Source organism: Mytilus trossulus, chromosome 13 (genome assembly GCF_036588685.1).
Source record: "Mytilus trossulus isolate FHL-02 chromosome 13, PNRI_Mtr1.1.1.hap1, whole genome shotgun sequence".
Classification (NCBI taxonomy): domain Eukaryota; kingdom Metazoa; phylum Mollusca; class Bivalvia; order Mytilida; family Mytilidae; genus Mytilus; species Mytilus trossulus.
In genome coordinates this window covers 30,993,367-31,020,776 of record NC_086385.1, presented here as the reverse complement: position 1 = coordinate 31,020,776, position 27,410 = coordinate 30,993,367, and the positions used below count along the sequence as shown (strand labels likewise).

At 34.8% G+C, this 27,410-nt stretch overlaps 2 protein-coding genes across 2 annotated transcripts; both read right to left on the bottom strand.

Annotated features, from left to right (window-relative positions):
• Positions 1-574: 574 nt before the first annotated feature.
• LOC134694245 (uncharacterized) lies at positions 575-2,143 on the bottom strand. Its single transcript, XM_063555247.1, has one exon. The coding sequence runs from the start codon at positions 2,141-2,143 to the stop codon at positions 575-577; it is 1,569 nt and encodes a 522-aa protein (XP_063411317.1).
• Positions 2,144-10,844: 8,701 nt separating this feature from the next.
• LOC134694244 (uncharacterized) lies at positions 10,845-15,211 on the bottom strand. Its single transcript, XM_063555245.1, has 2 exons — positions 14,809-15,211; positions 10,845-11,281 (listed from the first exon to the last, which is right to left on the bottom strand). Exons 1-2 carry the CDS (start codon positions 15,209-15,211, stop codon positions 10,845-10,847), a joined length of 840 nt encoding a protein of 279 aa, XP_063411315.1.
• Positions 15,212-27,410: the final 12,199 nt, after the last annotated feature.

The following is a 27,410-nucleotide window of genomic DNA, read 5'->3' as shown; positions in this document are numbered from 1 at the left end:
TAAACATTACTTTCCGCTATATAGATGAAAGAATTAAAAAAAAAACATTGGTTTTTAAAAGTCAGCCTTTGGTCTTTATTTTCTAACAACTGGTGTTATTTTTAATTGTTTAGTTTCAATGAGGAAACATTCAGGTATATTTGTTTTCAATATTTGATCCAATTATAGAAGTCTCAAATTACTGGCTTCAATGTCAGTCTTGCATGAACTAAAAAAGAATGTGTGACCGAAATATGCATATCCCTCTTTATAGTGATATACTCTTCCTCTTTGTTCAAGTTTAAAGAGATACTTCAAACTAGTACAGAAAAACCCTCAATATATTTTCGAGATTTTTGAAGTTGTCATCATTTATTAAAAAGTTTCATATTCATTACACTTCATATTCAAATAGGTATTGGATCACTCTCGGTTTTGTTCAACTTGTCAATAAAGATAAATCTGAGAAAGTTTCAAAGAAAATTACAGAACTCGGTTTTATAAATCAATTTGTCATTAGGATATAAAAACTTATTGTTTATCCTTTGGATCATCACCAATTCTTAAACTAATTTTAGTGTTCATTAGCAAGTGTTCAATGGGTTTTATAGATTTTGATAGATCTACCAAGGTCGTTTACGACTAACAGTTCTTTTGTTTCATTGTTGTAAGATAAACCGCTCGGTCCATCGATGTCATCATCTACTGTTAAGACAATGTCATGTTTCTGTCCATCATTGTATAATCTATGTACGTTGTCTGATTGATATCCTGTTACAAACACATCCCCACGGTCATCTACGGCTACACCTCTAGCACTTTTCATGTCAGGACTGTTGTAAATCTCACGTTCTTTTCCATCTGAAGAAACTAAGAAAACTTTATCACTATCTAAGTCAGTACAATAGACATCACCATCCTGATTGGTACAAATATCACAAGGATCAAATGTTGTTTGTAATACTTTGTGAACTTTACCATTGATATCCACAAGGCTTAACGTGTTAGTTTTATTTCTTACCCAGATTTTATCCTTTACACTGGTGATTCCAGTACACCTTCCTTCAACTTTAATTCTCCTGTCAGGCTTCAATGATGTCAGATCGATAATTGTGATACCTGCATCACCAACAGATACTACAGCATGGGTTTTGTCATATAAGCTGATATTGCGTGGAATATGATCCAAATCAATCATGCTGGAAATCGATCCATCAAGTTTACAAACAACAAGGTGTTTGCCAATGTAGTTACATAAGAGTAACCTATCGTCAGGAATAAAGCATCCTCTGTAGATACTTACTCCATTACCTAATTTCGTGGTCGGGAATGAATGTGTCAGTGATAACTTTCTCTCCTCTCTAACGGGAAAATGACATTGTTTGTCTATATCTAGTACAGGTTTTGATACTTGGACATTTTCTACCTTTATTGTACCTAAGTCTGGGACTATTGTCTGAATGTTTGATTCAAATTCTGACGGATGATATTTAAGTATCGGAACAGTAGCTGTTTCGATTTCTCTGATTTCTAATTCTTTCTGGTAAATTTTTGCATCTAGAAATTTTACCACCTGGAATAAATGAATTTCTGATGTATGTTGCTTCAGTGACTTTAAATCACTTTTCCATATAGACAGCGAGTCTGCATTGGATTGTATGCTATTTCTGTTTCGGGACACACTCTCAGTACATTTTTTATACTTAGAATCAATATCTCCATGTATCTCTGCTTCTAACGTATCTAAATGAGCAATTGCTTTCCGTTTGATTTCAGACACCATTGTCTTTATTTTGGTACGATTTATTTCCAAATCTACAAGTGTTTTCTCACTTTGACTCCGTCTGTTCTCTGTAACTTGACATAGGTTTGAAATTCTTCTCTCTAAATCAGAAATAGCGGTACTATCTTTCACGCCTCTAGCAGCTTTTTCAATTGAAATGATAGACTTGCAATGTTGATGTGATACCGGAACACATGACACGCAGACTACCTTGTCATGTTGACAGCAGTACAGTGCAATCTTTTGATCTGGATGATTGTCGCAGTTCTTAGACAATGTAAGAAGTGACGAACGGGGACATCCTTTTGTGAACTCTAGAACACGCCTTACATACAAGTTCACAGCAGTCACTGCACCAAGATACAGCTGTAATGTCTTCATCACTGCGCTGACAACCAGCACAGAATTTACTGTCCGCCATTCTGTAAGAATAAAAAAAAAATAGCGTCTGCAGTGAAGATATTCACTAAAAGAATGAAACGTGTTGTGGCTTTCTTTGATCTCATGTGGTCTGTAAAGAGTTATGGTTAAATTTAGACAAATAGAGTATTTTATCTTATTGATTTTTTCAAAATAAATGATTTAAACACATTTTTGTCCTTTTAAAGCAAGAGTGATCACTCTTACCTGTCATAACTCTTATTAGATTATAACTGAATAACTCCAGAAAAGAACATCGATTCGTATATATTGATCCGAAATTAAAACTGTTTGATGTGAAGTAACTATAAGCAAATTCAAAAGGAAAATTGGTACATGTATATGAACACAGCTTTAGTGTTTGCATATTCATTATATGTTCCCATTTCTTTACATCATAATGCAGAAACGAGTAACATCTTTCTTGAAAATTTCCGTATACAATGGTATACTACAAATGAAGGGCGAAAGATACCATGCAAAGGCACATTCAAACTCATAGATAGAAAATAAACAGACAACGCCGTGGCTAAAAAAAAAAGAAAAGAATTCAGACAATTAAGTATATCAATTTAATATAAAAACACATCAAAATGCCTTTGCATGTAGTTTTCAAAAAATCATAAATTACACACTTATTATGTGTTATTTTCGAAATTGTGGTTTGTAAGCTACTATAATTAACCTTGTTTACCGACGTAAACAAACGATTTGTAGTGTCATCTTTATCATTATAACGTTTACTTTTCTTTTTTAAATATAATTGTCTGATGAAACTTACCTATCCAGTTTGTTTAAATCGAAAACTGTGTCTTTTGTTTTTTATCAACCGAGGTAACTTGAAATTACTTTCGTTTTCAGTGGCAATTCCCATTCAATTAAAGGGAGATTATGTAAATGTTCTAAAGGTGATTCGACTGAATCGGCGCGTAAATTCAAATCGCATTCGTATTTATATTAACAATAAGAAAAAGATATTTTCAGACTGTGTAGCTTAAAAAATTGTGAATACAATAGTAGATAGGTCATAACAAAAGAATTGTCTGTAATATATACGCACCATACCGTTTAGCAGCTAGGTTATTTGTGCGTGTTCAGAGCTGTGTATAGGGCGTACATCTACCCGATATAACTGACAAGAAAATGAACTATGTTATGTTTTGCAATATAATTAAGTTGATCCAAGGCTTTGTATATATTAGCATATAAATCTTTAATTAAGAATTTAATGCTTCTTTTCGTTAATTCTTTGAGATGTAAAAGCGCTTAATTCTAAAAATGTGCGCATGGACAACGCTTTTACATCCATATGAAGTTACAGAAAGATATAAAAAAACATATTCAATACTTATAATTACAATGTTACCTAGGATCATCAAAACACGAATTTAATCAATTTTTCTTATTCAATTCACCTGTGCACTTTAATGTGAGACCTCGTGTTATTATGATGATAAGTTTTATCGTGTAATGCATTTAATTAAGGAATAACAATTGATCGATGTGCAGTTAGCCAATCACAATATCGTATTATAATGAATTATACATCTAATCATGTAACTATTAAATGATGATTACATGGGAATGGGGCGGGGATACATTAGCGACGGGTTAAGAGCCTAAAGATATGAAATAAAAAGTGAACTAGTTATTAAAAAATCAATTTACGTTTATCTTCGAAAAACTTAGTAGCTTTAAAAAGCACATTCAATTCCTGGATTTCGGTGGATTAATATATGTGCCAGGAAACCAAGTTTTATCTGAAAATCATGTGAAAGTCTGAACAATCAAGTCGTTCAGTCATGTTCACTTCGCTTGAAATTATTCCAGGACTGATAAGATACTCTCAGAAAAAAACGTATGATGTTGATTTCTACGATTAAATCAAATGGATACTGAAAGATATGGGCATAGACCGAACAGTGTTGAATTAACCTAAAAAAAATGAAAGTTTATAACAATTAGTTAAGGGTACACTTTGGTTTATGGCGATAACGATTAAAATCAGTTATGCGTTAGTAAATGTCAAGTTTCATCAATATATTTTAAGCATTTTCTTGAAACAGAATCAAAATTATCTATGTTACCTAGAACTTAAGAATTTATTCATACAATTTGTTGAAACAAATGTATACAAGACTTTCCATGTAATATATTCACTTATCAATGACAGATCTGATACTTCACGTCCGTTGATAAATGTTACAGACATATGATTTAGTATGTTATATCATGAACCTTGATTTGTGTTAGTATTTAAGTTTTCCCTCTACCTGCAGACATTTAAATGAGCACCTTTTTGGATCTTGGGCTAGATTAACGCCTAATTTGACCTGGCTTTTAGGAATTAACCCATTAGAAAAATGTTAAAACTATAAAAAAATTGTTTGACCTGTCCAGGAATTGAACATCTAACCTCTTAACCTTCTTGTGGCACACATCTAGGAGACTATCCGGACAGAATGTACAATCAAAACTTCCTGCGGCACAAAACTAGGAGAATATCCAGACGGAATGTACAATGTAAACTTCTTGTAGCGCACAACTAAGAGACTATCCGGACAGAATGTACAATCGAAACTTCCTGTGGCACAAAACTAGGAGACGATCCGAAAAGATTGTACTATCAAAACTTCTTGTGGCCCACAACTAGGAGATCATCCGGACAGAATGTTCAATCACACCCTCTTGTAACACACAACTAGGAGGCTATTCAGAGTGATTAAACTTATTGTGGCACAACTAGGAGACTATCCGTACAGATTGTACAAGCACAACTGTCCGTGGCACACAACTAGGAGACGATCCAACAGACTGTACAATCAAAACTTCTTGTGGCACACAACTCGGAGACTATCAGGACAGAACGTGTAATTAAAACTTCTTGTGGCACACAACCAGGAGACTATCCGGCCAGAATGTATAATCTAAACTTCTTGCGTAACACAACTCGGAGACTATCCAGAAAGAATGTACAATGTAACTCTGTTGTGGCACACAACTAAGAGACTATCCGAAAAGATTGTGCTATCAAAACTTCTTGTGTCACACAACTAGGAGACTTTCCAGATTGCCGATCAAAACTTATTGTGGCACTGAAGAAGAAGACTATCCGGAGATTTTACAATCATAACTGTTCGTGGGTCAAAACTAGGACACTATCCAGACAGAATGTACAATCTAACCTTCTTGTTGCACACAACTCGGAGACTATTCGAACCGAATGCACAATCAAAACTTCTTGTTGCACACAACTAGGAGACTATCTGGACAGAATGTCAATCTAACCTTCTTGTTGCACACAACTCGGGGACTATCCGAACATAATGCACAATCAAAACTTCTTGTGGCACACAACTAGGAGACGATCCGGACAGAATGTACAATAGAACCTTCTTCTGGCACACAACTAGGAGACTATCCAGACAGAATACATGTTAAATTATCAGTTTAAACATATTTATTTATTGAAGATTGGGAAACAAGTTAACTTTGCCGGTGTGAATGGTGCCTTGTAGTGGCATTATCCTGCTCTATTTTGTAATCTACAAGGATGTATTTAACGTGCAAAAAATATGGCTCTCTCGTAACACAGGTCAGTCATTTACTGTCCCCTCCCTTCTGGTTACTCAAGACTAGGAGACGATCCGGACAGATTGTACAAGCAAAACTTCTTGTGGCACATAGCTAGAAGATCATCCAGACAGAATATACAATGTAAACTTCCAGTGGCACAAAACTAGGAGATTATCAAGAGAGATTGTACAATCAAAGACCATAATCGCAATCGGAGGGCCGAAAAATGAGACCCTGCGTTTTTAACACCGAAGCGAGGATGAAACCAGGAACCTTTATCTGATGCACTAGCCACGACAAGAAATTGTTTCGATGAACTCTTAAAATTTTGATGAATTGTTTCATTATACATCAATATATGTATGCACACTTACTTCAATAACACTAAACATGTTTAGTGCACATGCATACAATTTTAAATAATTCTATGCTGTGACGAACGTGACGTTAGATACTTGTAAACAAATTTGTTTCTCAGATAACAATGACAATGCTTAAACTTTGGGCGGATATGCATAAAACTAACTAAGTTAAGATTTGTTCTGAACAAACGGATTTTTTTTATATAATCTACAATAAATCAGTACTGCGATTGAATATCTTTACATTTTTGGTAATATGCATATGAGGGTCCTGCAAAAAGGGGGGAAGGGTCTCATCACAATTCACGAATTGATTTGTTTTGTCAATCACGATTTACAGAAAATAAATGTCCATGATCACGGATCGCGAAAATATAAAAAGAGTATCCCCAATCAATCGATTATAGAGATTCAGAAGCTGGTTGTATGTGTTGTTTATTGGTTCACTTTAGCTACAATCAAATACATTACTGGCTCTTTACTTGTTTACGTGTTGAATTCTCCCAGGTTCTAAATTAAATCGTTGAAAACAGTCACGTTCTGACATCTTGTTTTGTATCTTTTATTATTCCATAGAAGTGTTTTACTTGCGTAAAATACCACGGAACCACGTCTGTGTCTTATCTTGAGATTCAACTCAAGGACTATATAGTTTATATATTATTTTTTTCAATAAAATTTACTGCTGAGCCTGATTGTTCTCCCACTCCGGCTGGTTGTCCCATAAAGAAAACTAAGACATCCTGGGTTGTCAATAGTATTGTTCGTTTCTTCTGTGTCGTCCACATCTGATTCTGAATCATATTCAGAAACTTGATCGTAGGCCTTGTTAACTTCTTCAGATATTGAAGGAAATTTGATTTGTTCACTTGTGGCACTGTAAGTTGCATTTGTATACATATTAAGTGGTAATGTGCCAGTAGTGTATATTGTCGTTTGCTGTCGTACTGGTCTTTGTCGAACACACTTTCCAAACTCCTGGGCCCACTCACGCATTTCATGTTCCTGGTCTTTTGACAGCAGGGCTTTTTGTTTTAAGTGCTCCATAGCAGTTTGGGACGACAATGGCATGTCATGTTCAGAAAAAGGATAATAAGAAGAGGGATCAGTAAAGTTGTCGACAGTCCACAGAACACTCCTTTTTAATCCCTCATACACCGTATTACTTTACATAAGTTACGGGCATGTTTTAACATTGTTGGTAATTTGCATTTGAAATGTCCAAGAACATGCAAGTTTTCAACGCATACAGTGAAACATGACAACATGTTAATTGGAACTGGTGAGTTAACTGACATTATTTGACTTTGCAAATAACCCAGTTCACTACGGATCATGTCTACGAACTTCAAAGTGTTCGACGATAAGGTTCCATCTGGTCCATGTAGTTGTCTGTCTATGGAAAAAAGTCATGAAAACGAATTATGTGTCTCAATCACGAAGAACGAACATCAAACTCTAATGAAAACGATTCGCAAATAATGCTTACCTCGCGAATCACGAATATATAAATTTGTAGAAAAACGGATCACGATAGCGAACATGCGCCGATCACAAAAAACGAAAAATAACTCCTCGCATATCAACCCTGATTTCCCAACAACTTCTAATCACAATGCGGTTAGAAATAGTGCTGAAAAATTAATTATCTTATATTCTATTTGCAGATTACCCAATTGTTGCTGTTATTTCACACGATTGAAACAAGTTGCTTCCTTTTGTCAATCGTCGAGTGGTTCTATACAGTACAAAAACAGACTGCTGCCTACAAAAAGCATTAAAAATTGAAAGATATAAACATGTATGGGCATTTTTTTCAACCTTCTTTAATGTAAAATATCTCGTGGTTTTTACAATTCCAAGCTAAACAAACGATTAAAGGAAAATCAATAGATATTTACATCTTGTACGCATATTTACTAGCACTTTTTTACTTGAACTTAGTTGTCCTTTTTAAGGAAGACGACAAATAAATGGATATGTAATTTCATGACCAAGTATAGAATTGACAAAGTTCCTAGTCACATCTTGAGATTTGTATTTGTTCATAGCGGGTGAGTTAAGCTTTCTTCAACTGATTTGTTTAGTTCGTTTTTATGGTGTACTGTTACAACACTGTCCATGTTTTGGGGGAAGTGGTGGCGGTGGTGGAATCCCATTTAGTAATACATGTTTAACCACGCAACATTATTTATGAAGGTGCCTGTCCCAAGTCAGGAACCTATAATGCATTGGTTGTCGTTTGTTAATGTTTACATATTTTTTTCGTTCATGTTTTTTTTATATAAATTCGGCTGTTAGTTTTTTTCGTTTGATTTGTATTACATTGTCTTTACAGAACCTTTTATAGCTGACTATGCGGAATGAGCCTTTCTCATTGTTGAAGCCGTACGGTGACCTATATAGCCGTATAGATGTTAATTTCTGTGTCATTTGGCCTCTTGTTGAGAGTTGTCTCATTGGCAATCATACCACATGTTATTTTTTTTTTATGTTTACGCTTTGCTCGTTGCTGAATGGAGTAGGATTATCTCTTTTTGTTTACATCATTTTCATATAGTCTTTAAACGTTTGATGCAGGATCTGCGTACCCATTGATAGCGACTGAGATCAATCAAGATTTTTGGATGCATTCTTGTCGCCAATCTTTCGGTTTTTTTTATTGTGTTTTGCGTACTTTCGATTATCTTTTGATGTTTTTTTAATTGGGTCAGCATTGTCAGATTGTTTTTAGACTCATGTGTTTGACATCCCTTGGAATCATTCACTAATTTTCTTTGAAAAATGGTTGTATACGTGGAAAATATACTACATTTAAACATCTTTTTCTTTTATGTAGTAGACACTCAGTTTGGATTATATGCTCTGAACAGGAGGACTTTTGGCGACTTTATTTAATCAAAACAATAGTATTGACAAGTGGCTATATTCACAAGAAAATGATACCTTGAGAACGATCACATCAGAAAGTATTCTTTGATTCAGCATTTTATTTTAAAAGTTTTTCGCCATGTTCCTTGAAATTCAACGTAGAGCAAGTCAGAAAATGATGGACGACCATGTGTATTACTATGAATAAATATCAATCACAAGCAAGAACGCGCGAAAAGACCGAATTACCTTTGGTAACGTTAGCCACAACGGTCCTACCTACAGAGCCATTATCGCCATGCTTTGCTCGGAGGAAGATGACTCAGAATTGTTAATCATAAGTTAGGTAGGATATTAACCAGATGAAACTCTTGTTACCCATATATATGAATACGCACACTTGTTGGTGCGGTAAAGATTCCCGTCACATGGTGGTATCCATTTACTAAACTGGTGAACCAGAAATTAAAGAAACAACAGACAAAGATTCCTCCGCCTAATTTTAGACTTAAATCTCGAGATTGACATACACTGTCATATCAGTGCCAGTATATATGACAAACGAGACGATTTTAATTTTGAAATTATAAATTTCCGACGTCTTAGTAGCAATATACCAGCTTCCCCTGCATATGGGATATGCATTTCCCAACTTATTCAATTATTGATATTATTTTTACTGTTTCGATTGTTTTCTGTGATATCCATTCGACGTGGCTCGGCACGTATTCATTCCGTCAATGTATTATCTTTCATTTTTGATTGTGTGTTTTGTACATGTGACTTTTTGTGTTTCTTTGATCCTTAAAACGTGACTCAGTATCACAAAATATACCGTCAGTTTGTTAATATTCTATTATAACATGTATAAGTCATTATGTTATATTCCTATTATAATTAAGAAAATACATTGAACCACAAACGTCAAAGTATGTCATCGCGTAGTGAAATTAACCATTTGTGGAGTCGTATATATTGTAAAGAACTTCTCGACAATTTTAAATTGATTTTCTGATAGTAGCTAGTTGTTGTAGCGACATTCATTCCAACATACTTTTGATTTTTGTTTAACCCTGCGTGCCATACTGTTTTGTTTAAACATAGATCGACAAAATTTTTAAAAAATAACGTCAGACACGCGAAGCAATGAATGTGTTTTTAATTTCCTTTGAAAAATTGTTCCTTTTAAAATTTTAATATGGTGATGACTGCTGTGTCAATATTTTGACTATTTTATTTATTTTGTCTTTTAAACTCACGTATCGTTGTAAAACAATAACGAAATTTGATGAGACTGTCGGAAATAGTGAGAGGTATAGTGCTATAAATCCACCATTTTCTACATTTGAAAATGTCTGTACCAAGTCATAAATTTGACAGTTGTTGTCCATTCGTTTTGCACGTGTTTTGTCATTGGATTTTGACATGTGATTAGGGACTTTCCAATTTGATTTTTCTTTTAAGTTCAGTAGTTTTGTGATTTTACTTTTTGAATATCTCTTTGGTATATTTTGTCCCTTTTCATAGATGTTTGTTTCATTGACAACTATGAAGTCGATTATATTTTAAGTGTAAGTTTCTATTATATATTCAAAATCAGAAAAACCAACAGTCTTCATTGAATCAAAGCTCTATATAATTGTTAATTTCGGTGTCATTTTGGTCTCTTATGGAGAGTTGTCTCATTCGCAATCATACAACATCTTCCTTTTTACATTTGTTATTGAAAATAGCTATATTTCGAGAAAATATAATCTTGTTAATAAAAAAAAAAAAAAAACAGAAAAGTATCTTTAATGCATTTTTTATTATTTCAATTTATTTCTTTTCGTATAGTTTAAATTCTTAAGAATTCAACGTAGAAGCCAGCCAGAAAATGATGGACGACCATGAACATTACTGTAAATATAGCCATCTCCAGGATAAGAGGAATGAACGCGCACGAAGACTGAATCCCCTTTGGTAACGTTAGCTACAACGGTCCCACTTACTGAGCCATCATTACTACTGCCCTTTGCTCGAAGAAAGGTGACCCCATACACGGCGGTGTTTATCATGAGTTCGGTAGGGTGTTCACCATTATAAACTCTGGTTACCCATATGAACACGTACACCCCACTTGTTGGTGCGGTAAAGATTCCTGTCACGTGGTTGTAACCGCTTCCTACATTGGTAACGGAGACGTCATATATCAATGTATGATGGGCACTAGGGTTGTTTTCTGGAATGGACATATATGCGTAGAATGCAACAAGTGCATCGCTGACCGTTGGTTGTAAAAGTAGTCGTTCTAAAAAATGAGAGACACGTAGTTAGTAAAATAAGGTGAATCCTTTACTTCGGACAGTGTAATTCGAGTTTGCGTCCAACAGCCCTAAATTCCACATAAATAAAAAACATAAAGTCATTCCAGTTTTCCTAGCAATATTGCAGATTACAAAAAACACTGTAAATACTGTAAATAAATATTTGTCTGAATACAAACTTAACACAACCCTAATCAAATCTATTTATTATTCTGTTTTTTTTTAGTAATTTTAAATATCATAAAGGCTTTCCTAGTTTTCATTTTTCAATTTTTCTGAGGGTGATCAGTAAAAAATATCTCTGGTAAAGCTCGAGTTATGCCGCTTCGTGCGACACACATCAAATTTAAAAACTTAATCTGAATCACACAAATCAAAAAAAATCATAGTGGCAAAATATTGTTTGATTTTTGGTTTTAAATCCATTTGAAAACTAGTTTAATGTGTACTTTTACAAGCATAGTTTTAAGGGCATCCGATACAGTTTCAAGGGAGTGAACTCTTGGCGCGACGTAATGCATTTGAAATCCCGCAAAACGTCGCTTTCCGTTATTCCGATCGTTTCTGTTTCTCCGCATTCTAACTTCTAAACCATTAAATTTATATTAGTGCATTTGATTCTAACAGGATAACTGTCTTATAAAATCAGAAGAAATATTTCTATGAGATCTTCAACAAAGTATCGTAAAGTAAGCAATCTCAAGACGACTGACCTATTTGGTGTTACCTATATAATGCAAGTCAATTATGTTTTTTATTATCATTCATCATCCATGATTTGGTCTTGATCCAATTTTTTGACATTTTACGACAGCAAAGAAAACCAATGATATTATAAAACTAATACCGAAAATTTAGGTACACGAAAAAGTAAATTTCCTAACTAAACATTTTATTCAATTTAATAATAAATAAATAATGGTATGCCGCTATAGTATTAACGATGATACAACTTTAATATTAGAACAATTTTCAAACGTGTCAATACGATATAAGTTTTATAAAAAATTGGCAAGAATTGTACACTTGAAAAATCTAATTAACCACCAGAAGGACATAAAAGACAGACAGGGAAATGGACGTGCGATATTCCATGTACTCCACAATGTGTCGCGCTGTGGTGAAAAAATATGTATAGTTATTTACCAATAAAACTACGCTGTGAGAGAGGTATTTGGATTTTAATTGTCGTGTAATTGCCGATGAGACATCTCTCCACAAGCGACAAACATGACACAGAAATTAACAGCTATAGGTCATCGTAAGGTCTTTAACAATAAGCAATGCTCATACTGCTAAGTCAGCTATAGAAGACCCCGAAATGAAAATGTAAAACTATTCAAACGAGAAACTAGCGGCCTAATTTATGTACAAAAAGAAGTTCCATTCGTAGGAAAAGACCTCATGTGAGTATCCTTTTTGTTGTGATCCAGTGGATATAGGTTTATCAAGTGAACTTCAAAACTGTACAGGATCCTATATTTTTTTTACAATTGCAATCATTGACCCTAATAGAATTTTAATTTCATGAATAAACGTGAAATACTAAAAAGTAATTAAAACATGAATAAAAGGATTTTCAGGAGTATTGTTATGAAACAGCAGCCCGCCAATAAAAACAAACCAACACAAAGGACAACAACTAGAGGTCAACATATGGTAACAAATAATACACGAGTGTGTGCAGAACATGTACCTGTATGTCAAGTTCTAAAATTGTCGAGTCTTTAATTTTAAAAGCCGTAAAATTTTTCAACAGTCCGTAAGAACTTTTCTTGCGATGTTTCCCACTTAGGCCACAAACAGAGACAGGTATTAATGATTCGCATGATTTTATTTCCGAAAACAATATGACCAATTTATAGGTAGCTCTTTACCAGCAATATTTATACTAACATCTGAAAAATATCGCCGGTAACTTCCAGACATAACGTCGAAATTGAGTTGAGGTTAAAAGGGGGTACTCAATTTTTAGGATACATTACGTTTATCATGGAATATATAACATATATTTTTTTTCTATTTTAGATCTGGAGAAAGCATGACAAAATGCAGTTTATGTAGAAAAATGGTAAAAAATGACATTTTCAGAAACACTTTCTTCCCATATTTTTTAGGTTTAAAAAATACCACTTTGAGTATTAGGGGTTGAGGTCGAAATACTTTGCTCAGTGCTTGAAGCACACAAATCATGCTCGAGACATGAAATCCAGCATTTTCATAGGTTGATTCTTGAGTCTGAGTAAAAAAATCGTGCTCGAAAGTTTTATGACCGCAAGGTCAAACAAAGCTTGCATAATTGTATGGTCATTCATGTAGGGATAATGTTTTCCGTTATGTGTCTTATTACAGCTTCAGATTGAACCTGATCTTAATAATTTACCACGAAGAATATCTGCTCGAAACATTTCTAAAAAGTAATTAAAACATGAATAAAAGGATTTTAAGGAGTATATTGTTATGAAACAGCAGCCCGCCAATAAAAACAAACCAACACAAAGGACAACAACTAGAGGTCAACATATGGTAACAAATAATACACGAGTGTGTGCAGTTCATGTACCTGTATGTCAAGTTCTAAAATTGTCGAGTCTTTAATTTTAAAAGCCGCAAAAATTTTCAACAGTCCATAAGAACGTTTCTTGCGATGTTTCTCACTTAGACCACAAACAGAGAGAGGTATTTATGATTCGCATTATTTTATTTCCGAAAACAATATGACCAATTTATAAGTAGCTCTTTACAAGCAAGATTTTTACATCTGAAAAATGTCGCCGGTAACTTGCAGACACTATGATACCGTCGAAATTGGGTTGAGGTTAAAAGGGGGCACTTAATTTTTAGAACACATTACGTTTATCATGGAATATATAACATATATTTTTTTCTATTTAAGATCTAGAGAAAGCATGACAAAATGCAGTTTATGTAGAAAAATGGTAAAAAATGACATTTTCAGAAACACTTTCTTTCCATATTTTTAGGTTTAAAAAAATACCACTTTGAGCATTAGGGGTTGAAGTCATAAAACTGTGTTCAGTGCTTGAAGCACACAAATCATGCTCGAGACATGAAATCCAGCATTTTCATAGGTTGATTCTTGAGTCTGAGTACAAAAATCGTGCTCGAAAGTTTTAAGACCGCAAGGTCAAACAAAGCTTGCATAATTGTATGGTCATTCGTGTAGGGATAATGTTTTCCGTTATGTGTTTTATTTCAGCTTCAGATTGAACCCGATCTTGATAATTTACGACGATGAATATCTGCTCGAAACATTTTATAACATTGCCTAACTTTTTTTGCAAAATTGCACAATTCCCCAATTTTAAGCCTCAATTTTCTCGAAAACAAGCACGGTGACATATATTTTATTTTATAACTCGCCAAGGCCTACAACATATTTCCAAAATTATGAAAATGACATTTTATCGAGAAACTGTGTCGGATGCCCTTTAATTAGTCTATTATCAACAAGTAGTTCAATATTAAAATTTAGGTAATTGAACCTTACCTTTTCGAGAAGTTGCGTTCCATTTAGGATTAACCATCTTTTGGACCGATCCATCAACAATTCCACTTCTATAATCCGTCTTACCCTCCTCATCCACATGTTCGTGTAGAGAAATATTACTGCTTTTCACACCATACTCCCTCGGATCAGAATATTCCCTAACAAAACTCTTTTCAATCACTTTCAAACGTCTTTCCAGTTTTCTACGGTATTCTATGTCAGCTTTCTTATCGGTCATTAAATCTTGAATATGTTTTTTTTGGAAAGTGACTGTTGATTCTAGATAGTATATCCGGGCACTTTGTTGCTGAACGACATCATCTAATTTCTGAAAGTTCTCACGCAATTCTAACATGTCTTTATAGATGATTTTTAAATCAATTCCATCGTTTTCCGTAAGCATGGTTTATTGTAAGAAAAAGACAAACAAAACTGAGACATACTACGCGAATCATTTTCTATAGAAAAGTTACGGTATAAAATCTGACCGTATTTTAAGTTATCGCGTTCTGAAAGTTTTGATAAGAATCAACCTTGTTATTGAACTATTCATATCTCTGATTTTCAGTTCTGCGACGTTTGAGCCGAAGTAAGGATTGGACATTGTCCAGACCCGTCTGTTAAAGATATTGAAAATAAAAAAAGATTTAAGAGGACACAGCCAAAAATCCTCAACCTAAACTGAGATGAATACATGAAGGAATTGTGGGGTACATGTTAGTGAGACAGCATTCGAACAAAGAAAACAACTACAAAATGTAAGACAGCAACCCTCAAAGATCGTCTCAAACAACAATTTGCCAATATCTCACTAGTTCAAGCTCTGAATTGTCGTCCGACTCTAAACCTGATGTCCAGTAGCTATCGTTTGTTGATGTGGTTCGTACGTTTTTCTCGTATCTCGTTTTTTATATAGATAAGACAATTCGTTTTCCCGTTTGAATGGTGTGATGTTTCACCAGCAATGAAATGTTATGAAAACCGAATGCGATTTGAACCTTCATCCAAGCTGATGTTAAATGAAAGGACTTGCTTTCTTTTTTTATACGGTTTTAATCATTAAAGCATTCTCTCAACTCACAACTAAAACCATCATATGAAAACATTCGCAATAGCAATGAGGAACACTCCATGTACTAAATGATCATTTTCAATTCTCTTTTTTTAAGACAACTTACACACTATGTAAATTAGTATCTTGGTACCTGTACTAGTCAACCAAAACTATTTTGTACTAGACTCAAGCTGGCAGCCACTTTTATCGGCCAAACAAGTCAGCAGCCACTTTTTTCCAGCAGCCAATTTTGACGATATGTATAAAAACCAAAAAACTGCATGAGACTCAAACGTTCCAAAAATCGCTAAATCTTAATTAAATATAGTTTAACAGCGGAATTCGACAATTTCGCGGCTTGTACTGATTTCAAAAGCATTTTATTACGTTTTAAATATGTATGTGAAGTTATCTGCCGGTTTGTTATTTGATATTCGATATTCAATATACAACCGGTTGCTAGCAGTAGCTTCATTATCAAAATCAGTTGAAAATCATTAAAAAGTATGATTTCATAGTTAACAGGAGTGAAAAATTACGACGCAAATAGTTTTCAAGCTGTCGTAAATTCTCGTTGTCCTCAAATATAAACCCTTATATAAGTTGCATATTTGTCTTTATGTAATAAAGATTTTTATAAAAAAAAACGACATCAAAGATTCAACAAAGATTTAATTTAACATATAATATATAAAACTAAAACTAAAGTCGGTCACTCTATAAACATTCCAAAAACTAAAAAGAAATATCTATGGAAGGCAAAAAAAAGAATAAATATATTGTAAAAACCTACGGGAGTCCGCTCAGATGGCAGACCCCTGGTGTTTTAATACCCAAAATGCAACGATATTATAGACTCTGTAGTATATAAAATTGGGTGTAGAGATAAACGTGACTATAAGGATCTTGGATTATGTGTATTGTAAAATACATAAATGGGCAACTTTGAACCTCTGTGGTGGCCAGACGGGCCCGGATCCCAGAACAAAATATTTAAGTGGGAAATAGCTTGGGTTAATACGTTTAAAATGAGCTAGGTCCGGTTCGGAACTTTGCCGTAGGGATATGCCGAAGAGTACCGAATATGTAGTTGATATGAAAAATACGTAAATGGGCAACTTTGAACCTCTGTGGTGCCTAGACGGACCCGGATCCCAGAAAAATATTTAAGTGGGGAATAGCTTGGGTTAATACGTTTAAAAGGAGCTAGGTCCGGTTCGGAATTTTGCCGTAGGGATATGCCGAAGAGTACCGAATGTGTAGTTGATATGAAAAATACGTAAATGGGCAACTTTGAACCTCTGTGGTGGCCAGACGAGCCCGGATCCCAGAAAAATATTTAAGTGGGGAATAGCTTGGGTTAATACGTTTAAAATGAGCTAGGTCCGGTTCGGAACTTTGCCGTAGGGATATGCTGAAGAGTACCGAATGTGTAGTTGATATGAAAAATACTTAAATGGGCAACTTTGAACCTCTGTGGTGGCCAGACGGGCCCGGATCCCAGAAAAATATTTAAGTGGGGAATAGCTTGGGTTAATACGTTTAAAATGAGCTAGGTCCGGTTCGGAACTTTGCCGTAGGGATATGCCGAAGAGTACCGAATGTGTAGTTGATATGAAAAATACGTAAATGGGCAACTTTGAACCTCTGTGGTGGCCAGACGGGCCCGGATCCCAGAAAAATATTTAAGTGGGGAATAGCTTGGGTTAATACGTTTAAAATGAGCTAGTTCCGGTTCGGAACTTTGCCGTAGGGATATGCCGAAGAGTACCGAATGTGTAGTTGATATGAAAAATACGTAAATGGGCAACTTTGAACCTCTGTGGTGGCCAGACGGGCCCGGATCCCAGAAAAATATTTAAGTGGGGAATAGCTTGGGTTAATACGTTTAAAATGAGCTAGGTCCGGTTCGGAACTTTGCCGTAGGGATATGCTGAAGAGTACCGAATGTGTAGTTGATATGAAAAATACTTAAATGGGCAACTTTGAACCTCTGTGGTGGCCAGACGGGCCCGGATCCCAGAAAAATATTTAAGTGGGGAATAGCTTGGGTTAATACGTTTAAAATGAGCTAGGTCCGGTTCGGAACTTTGCCGTAGGGATATGCCGAAGAGTACCGAATGTGTAGTTGATATGAAAAATACGTAAATGGGCAACTTTGAACCTCTGTGGTGGCCAGACGGGCCCGGATCCCAGAAAAATATTTAAGTGGGGAATAGCTTGGGTTAATACGTTTAAAATGAGCTAGTTCCGGTTCGGAACTTTGCCGTAGGGATATGCCGAAGAGTACCGAATGTGTAGTTGATATGAAAAATACGTAAATGGGCAACTTTGAACCTCTGTGGTGGCCAGACGGGCCCGGATCCCAGAAAAATATTTAAGTGGGGAATAGCTTGGGTTAATACCATTGAAATGAGCTAGGTCCGGTTCGAAATTTGCCGTAGGTATATGCCGAAAAGTACCGATTGTGTGGTTGAAATGAAAAGTACGTTAAAACACAACTTTGAATCACTACGATGGCCGACGTGCCCGGATCCCAAAAAAATATTCCATGTCCATGTCAATACCATTGAAATGAGCTAGGTCTGCTTCGGAACATTGCCGTAAAATTAGCCGAGAAGTACCGAATGTGTTGTCAATCTGGGAAGTTTGCTGAGCTGCTACTTCAAACTTCAGGGTTAATATTCAACGTTACATTCTGACTGATGTTAATTTACACTAAGTTCTGTATGTTTATTGCATCAATACAGGATACAATCTTATTTTACCTAAAATGACAAAATCCCGAGTAAAACTGATGTCATACCTGGCTAATAAAACAGTCATATTTTCATAGAACCCTTTCAAGAAAATTTACAATTGATTTTTTTTTTTCTGTAAAGAATATATAAGTGTATGTTGAGTTAAAGAAATAAACAAAGTTTTTAGAAAAATGATGCATTAGATTGGGTATGACAGCGAGTACTTTCCAGACTGTTTGAATACCAAGTCAAAAAGGCACAATCATTTAAAAAAATACAATTCGGAACATTTCGATATTTGCAGGAATATGTATAAGAGGAACTTTTCAAAAACCACCTTGAGTTGGGTAGACTAGTCACATTTTGCATGAAAATAATATAAAGGAAACAAATATTTTCCGGAGTAGGTATTCACCAGAAATTCATTCCCAACGTCTCATAAAGGCTAGTGATGCCCTACAGGTTATAAGTTTACTACTTAAAACGGGTACCCTCTTGGCAAAGGATTTTGGGTTAAAAGGATAAAGTAGAAAACCAAAGGAAGTGCTGGTAAAGCTTATTGGAGTCATAACGCATCATGTGTGAACACGTACATAAGTGTTTCCTAAAAATGAATTCATACTACAAGCAAAAAAACGTGGTACACCTTATACATCTAGATTAAGGAAATACGACGTCAACAAGACATAGAAAAGGAATCTGTTATTAAGGTGAAGATGGTAGGAAATTACCACAGTGACCATTGAACCATTTTTTAGGCAAGTTAAAGTGCTTTGCATACATTTGATTAGTAAAATGTCAGAAGCACAAAAGTGAAGAAGGCATCGAAGGTACAGTAGATGCTTCGAGTAGAGTTGGTAAAAACCAACCCCGTATTAGGTGAAAGTTGTTCCATTTTTTAGGTCAAATGAAGTTAATTTTTACTGAATCAACCAACTACGAAACTTAACTAACGTTAAAAGTTATGTAAGTATAGCATATTGCATGCATGATTGAAGGGGCTGACCGTTAAGACATATTGTAGAATTACACCTTCATATGGATAAATTGTATCCCTGAAGGGTAAATCTTACATTCGCCTTTCATTAAAACTAGAACAAAAGAAGGCCATTATTAACGTGAGCTGTGTTATCAAAAGTACACATAAAGAGGTGAATCAGAAAAGTACACACAAAGTGTGCCAATATAAAAAAAAACCGTGAAAATGAGTTGAACCAGAAGGGTTTAGATTCCCCCATGTGTTTGAAACACATTGACCAATTTTAAAAGCTAAATACTAGAACTAGCTTTTCTATTAACGTGTTTGGGAATGATGGTGTTGAAATAAACAAGAACGATTAAAAAATTGAAGAGCCCGAGAAAAATTTCAAAGAACATCGGAAAGGACAGAACCCACGCAGACATGTAACTAAACAACATTACTGCTAGATAAACAAAAGTTTATCACATTTGTTCAGAGCCCAAGTGCCATCTTCAATATTAAAGTATTGTTTTGTCGAAAGTGTAAGAAGCACTGTTTGAGAGAAGACATTTTAGACGAAAATTGATAGTATTGGGATTAGAGGGCTGGAGTGAAACTCAAGATACCTGAAGAAGATACCTTTATAAGATATACAACTGTAAACGTCAAATTCGATTTCCTTATGTTAATTATGGTGACGTTTAATGTTACTCATAACATATAGACACATGCCAACCTGGCAAGTCAAAAGCTTACACGAATGTTTCCCAACAAAATACACCTTCAGGTTTTTTACTACCGAGTCAGGTATGATGTTGGAAAATACAAAGAAACAAAGGTGTACACAGGGGTTGACATGGTTATATATCTGTGGCTTGTAAGGAAGAGGAGATGAAGGACATTGCAGACTTGCACATGGATAAAAAGACCTGGTGATGACTGAAGAAGATCCCCAATGTTTTAAAGCGAGTTCACGTTGTCACATGTGCGATGACGAATTAGGGGAAGGCAAAGTGCGTAATCGCGACCACTTGATCGTAAGTATCGTGATGCAGCACAGATAATTAATGTAACTTAAACTTACTTACCTATGTTTCCATTATATTTCACAACTTAACAATGTATGACGCCCACTTGTTCGAAAAGGCATTGGGGTATACTGTTTTTGAAGTGAACTGCATTCCAAATACCGATGAAGAGAACATTAGTCTTTCGAAGAAAGTTGATGGGTAAGACATTCTATTCATTGATTAGTGTATGTTATTTTATATATTTAGCCATTTAAAGCTGAACCAATGTAAGGTATTGAAGTCCAGTTTTAGGAGCATTATGAATGAATGATACACAAAGTGTTTACCCTTACGATGTGTGGTTGACTATGCTCAAGCAAAACATGTGTTTACTAGATTTAATTGTCAAACATTACAAGACTACCATGGTGTGTACTTGAAAGGAGACGTTGTGCAATTGGATGATATATTTGAAAACTAGTGTCATTTGTTTAAAAGAATGGGATTTGGTTACTCAGTCGACCTTTACGATAAGCTTAACGATTTATCGTTTTTACATGAAAACTGAAATGAACAAGTTTCATCAGTTGGTATACCGTATTCAAATCCGACAAAGGTGTAAAGTATGTTCTTTATAATAGAAATTAGAAACAGAGATAGTCCAATGAGTTGGTATTAACAAAAGTGTAGCATGTGCTAAAATTTAAACAATCATGAAGGCTTGAAATTTGCATTTACCTGAATATTAACCTTATAACCATAACTAACACTCGCACCGTGTCTGAAAAAAACACTTTTTTTTCAAACTGATGAACAAAGTTTGGAAATACCATGGTAAACATACTTAAACGGATGAACATAAAATAAGTGACTACCGAAAAACAATCGTACACATGAAGAAAACCGAACTCAAATTTGACAAGCCTGTGTATTTGGGAGCATGCATCTTAGACATTTCAAAGATTTTAATGTACGACATTCATTATGAAACCTTCGGGAACAAAGTTCGACTATTGTTTACCGACACTGATAATTTAGTCTATTAAATTCAAACTGACGACTTTCTAAAGACATGGTATCTCAAATTCAAAACAAGTTCGACACACTTAACTATTGTACGGACAACCTATCGTTGAATTCCAAACAACGTCAGCAAATAGTGATTGGTGTGTTTCAAGATACATTTGGTGGTCAAATGATTGCTGAGTTTGTAGGGCTTCGTGCAAGATGTTTTAATATCGAATGAATGATGGTTAAAACACAAGGAAAGCTTAAGGAAAAACCAAACAGGTCAATCGACAGAATATTCCGTGTGACGATTACCAGACGTGTTTTATGGCCTATCAAAGTTGTCATAGAAAAATGAACGTCATTCGCAGTTACCTTTAAAACGTGGTGACTTAAGAAACTAACACACAAGATGACACACGTTACATTTTAAAAGATGGAATCAGAACACTGGCACATGGACCTTTTCAACTTCAAAAAAGAGACGTGTGGTGATAGAAGTAACAATGCCTGGATTCATCAAACCTCTAAAAAATATTGTTATATAAGGAACAACAACATTTATCATATGTTAAAATAATATGAATGATATTGAAAGATGATTGCAATTTTGCGCCCGTTTGGAGGCTCGAAAACTTCAAATAAGTGTTACGTGTACACAACATTCTACTTCCAAACAAGCCACTCTCAACGGGAAATTGTAGAGAACAATTAAAACTTTTCATTTTGACAAGTTTGTTAATGCGGGTTACCCTACCTTCCAAACCTATTAATCCTACCGTTATGGGACATGTAGCCCATTGAACGACAACTAGCAAATAAAGTTGAGAATGAAAATGGGGAATGTGTCAAAGAGACAACAACACGACTATAAAACTTCCTTCCCTCCCTACGTAATGGCAAATTTTTTGGAAATCAAGATCTGCTACAACACATGACAGACACATTTGGATTCTATGGAAATTGAGAAATACTTTACAATCCCAGTGTAAACTATTGGAGACGGATATAAAACGACTAGAGAAAGATTTTATAACAACCATTAAAGAACTTGAGAAAAAGGTAGATGAGTTTAAGACCACTCTGCAACAAAAACTTTAGGTACATAAGATTAAAAACTTAACACATAAAAACATTGATGCACTCTTGGAACGTCCATTGTCAATGGAAGCTTAAGAGCAAAACAAGGAAGATCTAGAGAGTCTGATGATGTGTGATTTATTGAAACATGCGGGTGTGAGATCAAAAAACCTTGGTGGTTCTTCACCTGGTAAAGATATAACCTATATGTTTAAGCCTTCACCATATTGCTCGCATACGGAAAGTAGCATTTATGATCTTGTGCAAATTGCTAAAGACTATACCTGCTAAAAGGTTGTTACTGCAAATCTGATTGTTAAATAAAAGAATTAAAGGACTTAGGGTACATTCTCCATCGAAGAAAGATCTATTTCAAACCATCCTTGGTTCGTTTTTCTGTAGTTAAGGTTCATAAAAGGACCCTTTTACGTAGACTTCATTAAAAGCCATGGTGCGAAACGTTTGGGTTTGAGTGTTCTATACGTGGGACAAAGTTAAGACTTCCTCGGTCCACCTAGGGATGTATTCCTTTTTAAACACGTTTTTCTTTGAAGTATTTCAAACTGTATCGACTACTTTAAATTTACCCTGTTTCAATGGAAGAAGATTACCATAAAAGTTCCGTACACTTTGTGTTTGTGGTCAGTTTAACTAGCTGTAAAAGAAGTCATCTTAATGGATCTATGTTTGGAGGTGTTGTACTGATGAACCAGATTATACGCATAGAATAAGCCAAAAGTATTAAAAAAAGATAGTTTTCATTGTTCTCATCCAACATTCAAAGACACTTGTTTTTTCTTCATTCTCGGTAGAGTACAGTTCAATGTTTTGTTTCTGATGAAACTCTTCAGCCTCTTTGCTGCAAAATTCAGCACCTTTATCTGTTCATAGCTTTGGAACAACCCATGATGGTATGATGAACGCTTGCAATGCATCTTTGACCGTGACACATTTCTTGTTATGAGGAACCAATGTTTCCCCTAGATATACTGTCCTTACCAACATCACATTAAGTACTTCACGGGATATTACTACGGAAAATTTTCTATCAAGACCCATCCCATTATCAAGGTATTGACCCGGTCTATTAATTACCTGCTTAAATATTTTTCTGGGATCCGTGCCTGTCTGGCCACCTCAGAGGTTTACAGTTGTCCATATTAAGCGTATTTTCAATACCAAACACACATTCGGTACTTTTCGGCATATACCTACGGCAAAGTTCCGAACTGGACCTAGCTCAATTCAAAGGTATTGACCCAGGCTATTCCCCACTTAATTATTTTTCTGGGATCCGGGCCCGTCTAGCCACCATAGAGGTTCAAAGTTGCCCTTATGGCAAATTTTCATTATTAATCACACACTCTGTACATTTCGGCATACCTCTACGGCAAAGTTCCGAACCGAACCTAGCTCATTTTAAAGGTGTTGACCCAGGCTATTCCCTGTTTAAATATTTTTCTGGGATCCGGGCCCGTCTAGCCACCACAGAGGTTCAAAGTCGCCCATTTACGTATTTTCAATACCAAACACACATTCGGTACTTTTCGGCATATACCTACGGCAAAGTTCCGAACTGGACCTAGCTCATTTCAAAGGTATTGACCCAGGCTATTCCCCACTTAAATATTTTTCTGGGATCCGGGCCCGTCTAGCCACCATAGACGTTCAAAGTTGCCCTTATGGCAAATTTTCATTATTAATCACACACTCGGTACATTTCGGCATATCCCTACGGCAAAGTTCCAAACCGGACCTGGCTCATTTTAAAGGTATTGACCCAGGCTATTCCCCACTTAAATATTTTTCTGGGATCCGCGCCCGTCTAGCCACCACAGAGGTTCAAAGTCGCCCATTTACGTATTTTCAATACCAAACACATATTCGGTACTTTTCGGCATATACCTACGGCAAAGTTCCGAACTGGACCTAGCTCATTTCAAAGGTATTGACCCAGGCTAATCCCCACTTTAAAAAAATCTGGGATCCGGGCCCGTCTAGCCACCACAAAGGTTCAAAATCGCCCGGGTTTAACCTTATTTAAGCAGTCCTCGGTACGTTTTCTCTATACATTTCTGTTTTTGTATTTTTGGCTTTCCATACATATTCATTATTTTTATTTTTAAATGTTTCTGGAGTAATGGTTTTTGTTTTTGTTTGTTATATAATATATTAAATTACATCTTTGGTGTCGATTTATTGACAAAATTCTATATAAAATAAAGACAAATATGCAACTTACATAATGGTTTATATCCGAGGACAACGAAAATTTACGACAGCTTGAAGGGGTCATAAAACGGTTTCCGGCATAGCTTTCCCTCATGCTTTTTAATGATTTTCAACTAAATTTGAATATTTAACCGACTGCTAGCAGCCGGTCGGATATTGAATATCAATTATCGAATAACAAATAACAAATAACGAACAGACCGCTAGCTTCACATACATATTTTAAACGGAATGAAATGTTTTTATAACCAGTACAAGCCGTGAAATTGTCGATTTCCGATGTTAGATTGCATTTAACTAATATTTAGCGATTTTTGGAACGTATGAGTCTCATTCAGTTTTTTGGTTTTTAGACATATCACCAAAATTGGCTGCTGGAAAAAAGTTACTGCTATCCTGATTGGCCGATAAAAGTGGGTGCCAGCTTGAGTCTAGTCTATTTTGTATCAGGTTTAACATATAAATTAAATATGAAAAGTGAATAGTGACTAGTAGAACGCTTTTCTTTCATAAATTGATTTCCCCTACAGTACGTAGTGCATTGGATTTTTTTCATCTTTATACGCCCATTCCCCCCCCCCCCCTCCATATTTATTTTTTTATCATGAACAAAATTTCCTTCTATTAAATGTAAGTATATTTCTTTATTTTCCTTCAAATAAGTTCACTTGTTTATTATGAACTGTGATTCTAGTGGATGTAATTCCTGATAATAAAGACGCTCGATCTGTATATTTAATTTTATAATTTTAAAGTTATGTTATCAAATATAAACCGTGGATTTAACTTGTTTATACGGAATTGTATGTTTTAATTTGGAATCACATGTGCTACATTGCATAAGATTAAATAAAAAACACGAAACAAAATTCAAAACTAAACTTCAGGAGCCTCTGACCTTTGTTAGTCTTCTTTTATTTTAACTTTTATTTTTTTGTGTACAATTTGGAGTTTAGTATGATGTTCATTATCACTGAACTAGTATATATATTTGTTTAGGGGCCAACTGAAGGACGCCTCCGGGTGCGGGAATTTCTCGCTGCATTAAAGACCTGTTGGTGACCTTTTACTGTTTTCTGCTATATGGTCGGGTTGTTGTCTCTTTGACACATTCCCCATTTCCATTTTCAATTTTATTTTATTTTCCCCAGTTTAATTAAATAGCACTGTAGTTTTTACAAATTCGTCCGACCTGGTTAAGAACTTCGAACAAATGTCAGTTTCCACTTTGTTAATTAAACATGAATGAAATATTTCATTTCGATTGTTTTGTGAAATTTAATAAAAGGCCAAATAATTAAAAGAAAAGAATTAAATGACCCGTCAATAGATTTAAAAACTAGACTAAAATATCGTCATTAAATGCATTATTTTCTTTAACAGGAATGTGATTTAAAAAACAGGTTAGTCAATGTTTTATAATTTTTTAAATATTTAGATTTTTAATCTAGTTTTTAAATAATTATTTTCTCTTATTTGAAAAGTTAAAGAAAGAATTATAGGACTTGAAGGATATGACGAAGAGGGAAATAGTAAATGTTAACGCATTAAGAGTAAAACTCAAAACCTTTGGTATAATACATGTAATTATATTAAATTAACAACTATATATAGGTCACCGTACGGCCTTTAATAATGAGTATAAAACCTTTATTTTTATATTGTACAAAGTCATGTAAAACATTTAAAACGAGAAAACTGACGGTCTGATTAATTTATAAAGTAATGATCGAAAAATCAGTACGACAAACAGTGACAAACGACAACTTCTGAATGACAGGCTTCTGATTTGGAACAGGCACATACACAATGTGTTGGGGTATAACGTGTTAGCGGTCGTCCATGTTACAGATACCCAATAAATCTTATACTAAACAGAATAGTATTGACCTGAAATTCTCCTGTCGCCTATACTGTAAATGTAATCGCTTGGCTGTTTGGGATATACAAATACGCAGCCACACCGGGTTAGAATGTGAATGTTTGCCCATTACATAGTCTCTATTGCGATTATTTTAGCAGTCTATAGGTGGTATTCTGCCAGTTAAGATATCTGCCGAATTTTTTTCAAATAAAATGTTATATGACTCTCTAGTGAATAGTAAAACAGAAACGTCAATAGGGATAAACAGATGGCTCAATATTTTACCATTGCAAGAAGAATCAAATATGAATTCATTATATAACTTTATTTTCAAATACTTAACTGAAAATAAATTAAAAATATACAGATGGAAACTACTACAGTTTATTGTACCAACCAAAAAGCATTTATTGCAATGGAAAATAACTAATAACAGTCTTTGCAATTTTTGTAACTTAGAAGAAGACTACGCTCATTATTTTTTCAATTGCTCTTATTTAACAAGATTTTGGCAACAATTTAACGAACTTTTAAAAAAGAGTAATTTACATTTTTCAATAAAATTACAACACATGATATTTGGATACAAAATTACAGACAGCAAGTATTACCCGATAAATTTTTTGATTACAATTATTAGTTTTTTCAATAT